The sequence below is a fragment of the Rutidosis leptorrhynchoides genome, chromosome 3 (assembly GCF_046630445.1).
Source record: "Rutidosis leptorrhynchoides isolate AG116_Rl617_1_P2 chromosome 3, CSIRO_AGI_Rlap_v1, whole genome shotgun sequence".
Taxonomy (NCBI): domain Eukaryota; kingdom Viridiplantae; phylum Streptophyta; class Magnoliopsida; order Asterales; family Asteraceae; genus Rutidosis; species Rutidosis leptorrhynchoides.
In genome coordinates, this window is record NC_092335.1 from 679,491,066 (window position 1) to 679,501,619 (window position 10,554).

Consider the following 10,554-nt stretch of genomic DNA (forward strand, 5'->3'; position numbering starts at 1 on the left):
GAGCTTCCGCTGTTGCATACTAAAATAAGGACAAGATTTGGAGTCCATGTTTGTATGATATTGTGTAAAAACTGCATTCAAGAAACTGATTTCGATGTAACATATTTGTATTGTAAACCATTATGTAATGGTCGTGTGTAAACAGGATATTTTAGATTATCATTATTTAATAATCTACGTAAAGCTTTTTAAACCTTTATTTATGAAATAAAGGTTATGGTTTGTTTTAAAAATGAATGCAGTCTTTGAAAAATGTCTCATATAGAGGTCAAAACCTCGCAACGAAATCAATTAATATGGAACGTTTTTAATCAATAAGAACGGGACATTTCAAAGGGATCGAGTAGAAGGAGCAGTTTAACACAATAACACAGCTAGGTTGCCGAATACGCAACTGAACATCTTGGGACAATTAAAACAGAATTATCCTAGCTATCCTTACTAAACGACATAAGAGTGAGAGTTAGAGAACCATTCTATCCACTCGATCTTCAAGTTCTTGAGTCGATTAGATATCCATTCGAATGCTTTGAGTTGGATTTTCATTAGAGTTGTCGGTCCACTTTAACATTTGTTTGAAAATACTTTGAAGTTACGATTTCGCCACATTAGATAAACACAAGTCCATTCCGTCGCTTGCCAAATTTTCGATCTCAAAGATGTCATTGTACAATTACACCTTCCATGAAAAGCTTCATCGATAATAAACTATTTTCTGACAAAGAAGTACTTACACATGATGTAGACTATTACTACTATGGTTGTTTTGTTTCTTACACGTGTGACTTTAAGTGTAAGACTGTTTGTATCGGGAGGAAGAAACGCCACAAATTGCTTAGCTGGAGGACAAGAAACGCCACCATATGGAGTAGCGGTGTGTCACTTCCCGGCGTTTCCATGGTTTCCGTTTCATTCCAACGGAGCAAGAAACGCATGTCACTTGCATTTTTTTATTTTTTATTAATTTAAAAATATTATTTTTACCCCCTTTTAATACTTAACCCAATTATATTTTAACACATCACCACAATACTCTTAACTAACACCAAAAAGTAACATCACCACTACTCCACCCAAACAAGTAACACGTCCTAGTCATCTAAAAAGTGCAAAAAGGCAAGTGACACCAAAAGAAACGCCACTCACCGTTACGAAATGGTCTAAAACCATAAGAAGAGTTAGTATGTTGGAACTAATCGGATTACGTACTAATTACATTCGTAGGATAAATAACTAATGCAAATTTTGTCACCTTTTTCCCTTTTAATGATCGCATTCACATGTTATCTTTTAAAAAAAAACAAAATCACGTTATGTGCTCTTAATGTTTGTTCAAAGTTTTGTACATGGATCTAAAGTATTTCGTTGACGTCGATAATCTATATGTTTGAAAATGTTGTGTCGTTGATCCCTGAATATAACAGACGTTAATTTTCTCATCGCTAGTGTGAAACATTTGCAATGCATACGAGGGCTTTACATATGTAATAGACATTTTTCCCCATTGCTAGTGTGCATCACGTCAATAAGATAGTTATTTCCCCATTGTTAATGACTAAAAAGTCCTCGTGTGCATCTCACGAGGTGCACCCTAACAATGGGAAAATAACGTCTATTACATTCAGGGACCGCACCATTTTCAAACATTAGGGTCATTTACATTAAATAAATATTTTCAGCCTATATATGAAACTTTAAGCAACAATTAAGGACTAATTGTGTAATTTTGTTATTTAAAAACACAATTAAACATTGACCAAGCAAAAAAGTAAAAAATATACGGAGTAACAAATTAACGTACACCAATTACACAAACTTCTCTAATCACCCTTAATAATCTATCATCTTTAAACCGACATCCATTGCCAACAAAAAATGGTTTTTTCGCTAATCTCACAACCCCATCAAACAAAACACATTTTTCTTCATTAGTTACAACAAAACAGTTTTTATGAATACAGACTCAATAATATAATGAACCCTAACAAAAACTCCCTCTCCCTAATCAATTGTTTAATAATCCTGTTATCTCTTCTTTCCAACTTCCTAACCGTTTCTCAACCACCACCACCTTTATCCTTAAACTGCGGTTCAAAAGACAGCGGGCATGATTCCGACAATCGAAAATGGGAATCCGACAACAAATACCTCGTATCTTCCGACAAATCTACCACCTCAACCGCCTTAACACAAGACCCATCACTTTCATCCGATATACCTTACATGACAGCCAGAATCTTCACCGGTGAAACCTCGTACAAATTTAACGTTAATTCAACAAGTCGTTACATTATCCGTTTACATTTTTACCCTTCAAATTACCCTGATTACAATATTTCAAATTCTTATTTCATTGTCACAACAAACTCAATCACATTATTAAAAAACTTTAGCGCTTTTGTAACGGCTGAAGCACTTTCACAAGCTTATTTGATTAAAGAGTATTCGTTAGCTGCTTTTGATTCCGATTCGATTACGGTTACTTTTAAACCGGAAAAGAAATCGTTTGGGTTTGTTAATGGGATTGAATTGATCACGGAACCCGAGCTTTTTGATGATCAAGCTGGGTTAGTTGGTGTAGCGGAAGGTTCTGGCACGATCGACGGTGTTTTGTCGAACATGCAGAACATGTTCCGGTTAAACGTCGGCGGACAGTTTATACCGCCGACGAATGACTCTGGAGGATTGATGAGAAGTTGGTATGATGACACACCTTACATGTTTGGTGCAGGTAAATAATTCGATTACGTCGTGTACATCTGAATAGGAAAACCTTATATGTTTGTATTTGTTATAAAACTTATGGTTTAACAAATCCGTTTTTGTGTTAATAGGTACGATTAAGCATATAGCAAATGTTACCATTGATTATAAGGACTTGCCGGAGGCTACGGCTCCGGTGGATGTTTACCGGACAGCGAGATCTCAAGGGCCCGACCCGAATATAAACAAACAAAGCAATGTGACATGGGTGTTTCATGTTGATGCAAATTTTACTTATCTTGTTAGGTTCCATTTTTGTGAGTATCAACTTGAGAAGATTAACCAAAGGGTGTTTGAGATTTATTTGAACAACGAAACTGCTTTCGCCACTGCAGATATTATTGCGTGGACGGGTGAAAAGGGGGTTCCGACTAGGAAAGATTACGCGGTATATGTTGGTGATAAGAAAGGGGATGAGGAGATATGGGTGACTCTGCATACTAATATCGACTTAAAACCGGAGTTTTATGATGTACTTTTGAATGGTTTGGAGATTTTTAAGATTAGTGATTCGAAATCAAACTTGGCAGGACCGAATCCTGTTCCGTCCGAAATGATGCAAAAACAGTTGATCGCGAACCGGGAAGCTTATGACCCGGACGCGATCCAAATGAAACATGTTGTTGGGGGTGCAGTTGGTGGGGTCGCAACAATGGGGATTGCGTTTATGGTATTATTCATGATTAAAAAGAAAAGAAGGGGAACAGGGTCGAATTCGGGTGTTACTAGTTGGCTACCAGTTTATGGTCATTCGAATAGTAGATCAAGTACATCCGGGAAAAGCCAATGCGGTAGCAGTTTGTCAACAGATGCGGTATGCAATTGTCGTTACTTTTCATTAGTCGAGATCAAAAGTGCAACTAATAATTTCGATGAGTCGAATGTGATTGGAGTTGGGGGTTTCGGGAAGGTGTATAAAGGGGTTATCGATGGTAACGTGAAAGTAGCGGTGAAGCGATCAAACCCGTCTTCTGAGCAAGGTGTTAACGAGTTTATCACAGAAATCGAGATGTTGTCGCAATTAAGACATCGGCATTTAGTGTCGTTAATCGGGTTTTGTGAAGAAGGTAATGAGATGGTGTTGGTTTATGATTACATGGGTAAAGGAACATTGCGTGAACATCTTTATAAAGGTAACAAAATTACACTTTCATGGAAACAAAGATTAGACCTTTTAATTGGTGCTGCTAAAGGACTTCATTACCTGCACACGGGAGCGAAATACACGATCATCCATCGAGACGTGAAAACGACCAACATTTTATGTGACGATAACTGGGTCGCGAAAGTGTCTGATTTTGGGTTATCGAAAACGGGCCCGGATATTAACCAGAACCACGTTAGCACCGTGGTAAAGGGTAGTTTCGGGTATTTGGATCCTGAATATTTTAGAAGGCAACAATTGACTCAAAAGTCAGATGTTTATTCATTTGGGGTGGTTCTTTTTGAGGTGTTGTGTGCTCGGCCCGCTTTGAACTCGAGCCTCCCGAAAGAGCAAGTGAGTTTAGCAGATTTTGCATTGCAATCTGCGAGGAAAGGGACGTTGGAGGAGATGGTGGACCCACATTTGAAAGGGACGATTAAGCCAGAGGCGTTTAAGAAGTTTACTGATTGCTCGTTGAGGTGTTTGGCGGACCATGGGCTAGAACGACCCACGATGGGAGATGTTTTATGGACTCTAGAGTTCGTGCTTAAATTGGAGCCTAGTGATGAAGGACCAAAACCCGAGACGAAATCAGGGTCATCGGGTGGTGGTAGGGTTGAGTTTCCGATACAAAGTAGTGATATGATCGCCATGCATCTCAACACTTTAAACCTAGATAGCGATGAGGAATTGGATGATGATGATGATGATGCTAATAGTGCTGCTGCATTCTCACAAATTGTTGCTCCAAAAGGAAGATGATCGATGACGTAAAAATACTGCAGAAATCATTATCCATTTGAGTCGATTTTCCCATACGACCGAGGGAATCAGAATCATTAACTTTGAATTCAGTTGGCGAAAAAAGGTGGGAAAGAAATGAAGCAATATGTTGCGCTCGGGATCGAAAGGATCCAATAACCGCTAACAACTGTACTGAAGCAACAAACTGCTCATGATGTTTATGTAAACAGTAATTGAATATTAATTAGCATGCTTCCTTTGATTAGTAATTGTATGGCTCTAAATGCCATAGTTAAAAATGTAAATCTGGTTTCGACATGATCATAGACAGTAATATGTTTGTTAAAAACACTTGAAACACAAGAAAAAGATGAAAAATAATTCTTAGGAAAAGTCTTATAAAAATTAGGGGGAAAACACCATACACAACAATATCTACTGTACAATGCAAGTATGGAAACACTAACAGTAATGGCGGTTTTCCTCTTTCTGTTTACGTGAACACGTCTCGATGTTCAATATTTGCCTGAAAGCCGATAAAAGTTTTCGTCATTTCGCTTGTTGCTACCGCCAAGCCGGGCCCAAATTGTCCAAATTTCCACTTGCGAAACTCACGGGTATTAGATAAACGTGCGGAAACAAGTAGTTATCTCCCTTCATGAAGGTCTTCTGAAAACAAAACTGTACGAGAAATATTATCATGGTCAAAAGCACTTAGACCCGAGTAAGGACCTGATGAGAAGATCGAAGATGTTCCATCGGATTCAAAAGTAGTGGATGATTGCTTTTGGGCGGGTCGGGTATCAGTGGGTGTTGTCGTATCTTGATATTCTGTCACACGTTGCACCATTTTTAGTGACTGAACAACTTCCCCCATAGTAGGTCGTTGATTTGCCTCGGGGGATACACAAGCAGCTGCAATTGTACAAACACGACCCAAATCTTCAATTGGATACTTTCCTCCCAACTTTGGGTCTGCAAGTTCTTCTAGTCGGTCCTTATCTCTTAAAATTGGCCTTGACTGCATATAACCAACATTCATTCATTCAATATTATTATAGCGCTAAAAAAAAACAGACAGGCTAAAAAAGAAAATGGGTCAAACGGGTCAGAATCAAGACATTCAACCCATCCTGACCGGACATGTACCAAAATGATTACCTGCTAAGAGCCAAAACCCAATTTGACCCGTTACCAACAAGCCCATTTTGACCCGTTACCAACCAGCACATTTTGACCCGTTACCAACCAGCACATTTTGACCTGTTACCCAACCAGCCCATTTTGACCCGTTACCCAAGTATTGTCAATTCCAGTTCATCTATAAAAGGTTGATTAGGTAATTGTTAAATGATGAATTAAAAGGTTGATTAGGTAATTGTCAAAATTGTCAATTTGACCCGTTACCCAATAAGCCCATTTTGACCCGTTACCCAACCAGACCATTGTTACCTGTTACACAACCAGCCCATTTTGTCTGCTCTAAGGATTGTCAATTTCAATGCATTCTTAAAAGGTTGACTAGGTAATGTTAAATGATGAATTATTAAAGTCAACTCACCCATGAGACAAGATTCTCTTGTCCTGATGGTTGGGTCATATCAACGGGCTTTCTTCCAGTCAGTAATTCAAGCAACACGACACCATAGCTATACACATCGCTCTTGACCAGCAGATGGCCAGTCATAGCATATTCAGGGGCCACATACCTGTATACAAGATCCAATTTATCAAGTGTAAATAAATTACCTTTTAAAAGATTATGTAACTACAAAGCTTAATAGAACTTGGGGATGCATATAAATGATTAAACGAACTAACCCGAATGTACCCATAACACGAGTAGACAAGTAAGTTGCTCTGCCTTCTGGGGCTTGTTTAGCGAGCCCAAAGTCCGCAACTTTAGCATTAAAGTTGTTCTCCAGTAAAATATTAGAGGCCTTAAAATCTCTATGAATCACACAAGGTTGTGAATCCTCATGCAGATATGCAAGTCCTCTTGCAGCATCAAGTGCAATCTTCATTCTCGTATCCCAATCCAATGGACAATTAACCCCTAGTGGCCCTGCAAAGTTACAAAAATACCCTTAACACAGTTTTATATAGGCTATGTTTGGCGACGAGCTTATTAAAGCTTTTAGCTTTTATGAAAAAGCTCCTATTTAATAAAAAGCTCCGTTTGATTACAGGAGCTTAAGCTTTTAGACGTGGAAAAAGCTAAAAGCTACTTGGAAGTAGCATTTAGCTTTTAGCTTCTACCTTTTTGTCATTTTACTTTTTATTTAACATATTCAGCTACTCTGTCAAACACTAAATATATCTATAAATCTAAAAACTACCAGTTACCAGCTAAAAGCTACCAGTTACCAGCTAAAAGCTACCAGTTATCAGCTAAAAGGGTAAAAGCTACCAGCTAGTTTTGCCAAACATACCCATAATGCATGTATAAATTAACAGAAGAGTACAAACATTACCATGTAGCCAAGCCTCCAAACTTCCATTTGGTACAAGTTCATAGCAAAGTAGATTTTCTGAATTGTCACGATTGCTATGGTAACCAACAAGTTTGACAAGGTTTCGATGATGTAATCTGCTAAGCATTTCGACTTCGACCAAAAACTCCTTATCGCCTTGTTGGCCTCCAGTAGAAAGCCTTTTTATAGCTACTTGTGTCCCATCACTTAATACACCTTTAAAAACTCTTCCGAATCCGCCCTCACCAAGTATACTAGCATGTTCAAAATTATTTGTGGCTTCTTTTAACTCTTCGTATGCAAGAAATCGTGTACTAGTAGGATGTGCAAACGATCCTGCTGATTGAAGAGCTTCCATGGTTCTTGGTTTAGCTGATTTTAAGAGATAAAAGGTAGCATAAGAAATATAATAATGAAGTACATTAAAAACTGATTATCAGTCACTTGAAAAAGCAATCAGATGACGAATATATACAAATATGTATGTATATGCATATATATAATAAGCTAAAATCATACCGGCTTCTTTTGGCAATAATTCTGGCTTACGTCGACGTGAAGCACATGAACATAGTATAAGAACGCAAATAACAGCAACACAAAGAATACAGGCACCAATGCCAACAACAAGAATCAGGCTAAGGCGTTTTCCACCCCTCGAAGTATTTGTGGTTGTTGGAGATGAAGGCATCGACGGAGGTGGTTTAGTGGGCGGTGTAGCGATGTGAGGTGCTGCAGATATTTTTTTTAAATAATAAAGTTTTAATATGCAAAAAGAAAAAAAGTAAGTATGACAATTTTATACTCCGTATTACATAATCATGAAATTACCCTGAGCAGGAGCAACAGGCTTGAACCATGTTAAGTTAAGAAGTTCATAGCCACCCACGAGTTTAGGATCTAACTGAACCTTATGTGTAGAAAGTGAAGAGTTAATTGCAGAAACTTCATTTGATGTAAAACTGACACCTGTATGTGGAGTTATGTCCATTGAGATATTAAGTCTTGATAAGCTGAGCAAATAGAAGTTTATTAACTCAATCTGAGAAACCCGTAGACCAAGTTGAGTAGCAAACTGCTGAAGAAATAGATTCCAATTTGGGCTTGATGACACATTAAACAGGAGAATATCTAGTTTTATAGGATATACACAGTGGCAGCCCTCAGTGTCTCGTTTCTGCACCGTTTCAGGTCCGCAACAATCTGCCAAACACAAACAAAATATTGTTAGAAGAGCATATCAATCACCCAAACATGATTGGCTTGCAATGTGCAAACACATTTTGGTCCATTTACTTAAAGCTTTAATAGGTAAATAAGTAAATTATAATTGAAACATTAAATTATTGTTAATATCAATCTAACCCATTTGACCACTTAACCCACCCTCTTTTTACCCAAGTACATCTTGTTTAAACCTATCTCACACAAACACATGTGTATTAGAACATAACCCAAAACGACCCATTCGTATGTCAATGGGTTGGAATTGCCAATTCTAGACATATCCATCACCCAAATAACATAGTCTGATAGTCAAACTAATAACATAAACCGATGATCCACCAATTTTCGTTCCCAAATGTATAAAAAGAAAGATGCCTTACTGGAGGTACGAGGAGACAAGGGCGGCTGGGCTAAGCCAGTAGGTAATGAGCCAGGACCAGATTGACTAGGAGCAATGTCGGCAACAGATGGTGCAGTCTCAGTCTTCTTCATCGAAGGTTTCGACAGATGTGAGCTTGACGGAGCATGACCAGAAGTTATCAACGGCCCATAGTTCGGTGGCTCAATTGGTGCTAGCAAAATCCTTGGCACACCATGGTGCGAAACACGTCTCATAGGCCGTGTTACTATCCGTGACCCAGTTCGACTATCAGCTAAACGAGCATCAACCGTGCTTACAACAATAAATAACACGAAAAACTGTTTAAATAACAAACAACAACCTATCCTGTAAACTGAACCTGCAATTTAATTAGGGTTTACATTATCAGATCTACCATGTATAAAACAATCCACATCAGTGCAAATATATATAAAACAAACTTCCGTGAACCTAGAATACACGGTGTTAATTTTATCAACATGTCAATATATTTTCAAATTATCAACTACATGTTTTCCAAACCCTAACTTAATGAACTGTAACAAAAACATAATATACATAAAAAATAAAAAAAACTACAATTAACAATAAATTAATACATAATTAAGTAAAATTCGAACCGGTGGAACTGGAAATAGTGACCGATTTAATCGGTTCAGACATCACCGACGCTTCAGATCTGAACAATCCAGCAGCCATATCACTTGCTAAAATCGAGAACAATGTTTATAATCCATTGGATTGAAATGAGAATAAATTTGATAATTATATAAGTATAGTATGGCTATACTAAATCGGAGCTTGAAAATTCCAGATTCGGACCTCCGGTAATTCAATTTTATTGAAATTCATTCATAAAATCAAGAACTAAAAATTAAAGAATTAAGAATGATAAACACGTGATGTGGAATGAAATGAAGGTATCGTTAGGTTTACTCAGCAATCAATTGCAGAAGTATTATAGTACTGAGAAGCTTATGAATTACTAGTAGTAGAAAATGATGAAATTATTTTTTATTTATATTATATATTATTTAATTTAAATTTAATTTAATTAAAAGCTGTGTAGGTATTTTGGGGGTAACGTGTGAAATTAACGGAAAGTGTTGTAACGGTTAAAAACTATCACCGTCAATCTCGTCACCGTGCAATTGTTAAATTGATGTAATGACGTCACTAGTCAATCACTTTTATAGTAGTTGTTGTGAGTTGTGAGGAGATGGACACTTGGATAATGTTGCTTAAAAGTTACAAGTAATCATAATCATCAAGTTTAAACTTTAATATATAGTACTCGTTTATACTATGCAGTAAATTTTTTAAATTTATTTATTTTTTATTACTAGTTTATAAGCCATCCATAACTTCGTAAAATTATATAGAACTTTATTTTTTATAAGTAAAAATAATGCAATCTATCTATCTATAAATTCCATTAAAATTCTAAAATTATGATATCACACTTAGGCTAATTCACCCTTAATTTAACCTTAATCATAACACGTGTGACATTAGCATCAAGGTATGTGACGTCAGCAAGTAATTAACAATTTTTTAAAATGAATTAAATTTAAATAAATAAAAATAAAAAATGGGTAAAATATACGTATAATAAATAATTTCCAAATTAATAGGAGGAAGGTAGAGTTTAAAACAATAATAGGTTCATATCACTGTTTAGGCTCTCAGTATTTTCCTCTCAAGAAAAAAAAATCTTCAAAAAGCAGGTAGTACGATTTGTATGTTTTTTATTTCATTTTTTTTTTTTTTGTATTGCAACAAAAATGTTATTCTCTTTTGTATGCTATTTAATCATGCAA

At 36.7% G+C, this 10,554-nt stretch overlaps 2 protein-coding genes across 2 annotated transcripts; one reads left to right on the forward strand and one right to left on the reverse strand.

Moving 5' to 3' along the window:
• Nucleotides 1-2,061: 2,061 nt before the first annotated feature.
• On the forward strand, nt 2,062-4,669 carry LOC139899429 (receptor-like protein kinase ANXUR2). The gene is made up of 2 exons (XM_071882257.1): nt 2,062-2,731; nt 2,835-4,669. The coding sequence occupies exons 1-2, from the start codon at nt 2,224-2,226 to the stop codon at nt 4,667-4,669; spliced, it is 2,343 nt and encodes a 780-aa protein (XP_071738358.1). The 5' UTR covers nt 2,062-2,223.
• A 353-nt stretch (nt 4,670-5,022) lies between these two features.
• On the reverse strand, nt 5,023-9,693 carry LOC139899430 (proline-rich receptor-like protein kinase PERK10). Its single transcript, XM_071882258.1, has 9 exons — nt 9,355-9,693; nt 9,005-9,092; nt 8,733-8,923; nt 7,957-8,328; nt 7,645-7,857; nt 7,126-7,497; nt 6,473-6,716; nt 6,213-6,360; nt 5,023-5,672 (listed from the first exon to the last, which is right to left on the reverse strand). Exons 1-9 carry the CDS (start codon nt 9,431-9,433, stop codon nt 5,298-5,300), a joined length of 2,082 nt encoding a protein of 693 aa, XP_071738359.1. The 5' UTR covers nt 9,434-9,693; the 3' UTR covers nt 5,023-5,297.
• Between the last annotated feature and the right edge of the window lie 861 nt (nt 9,694-10,554).

Excerpts from the sequence above, each read along its gene's own strand:
- LOC139899429 (XM_071882257.1), top strand. The coding sequence starts at position 2,224 with ATGACAGCCAGAATCTTCACCGGTGAAACCTCGTACAAATTTAACGTT. Across the intron at positions 2,732-2,834 it reads ACCTTACATGTTTGGTGCAG|GTACGATTAAGCATATAGCA; the intron begins GTAAATAATTCG and ends TTGTGTTAATAG.
- LOC139899430 (XM_071882258.1), bottom strand. The coding sequence starts at position 9,433 with ATGGCTGCTGGATTGTTCAGATCTGAAGCGTCGGTGATGTCTGAACCG. Across the intron at positions 8,329-8,732 it reads CTTGTCTCCTCGTACCTCCA|ATTGTTGCGGACCTGAAACG; the intron begins GTAAGGCATCTT and ends TGTGTTTGGCAG. Across the intron at positions 7,858-7,956 it reads GCCTGTTGCTCCTGCTCAGG|CACCTCACATCGCTACACCG; the intron begins GTAATTTCATGA and ends AAATATCTGCAG.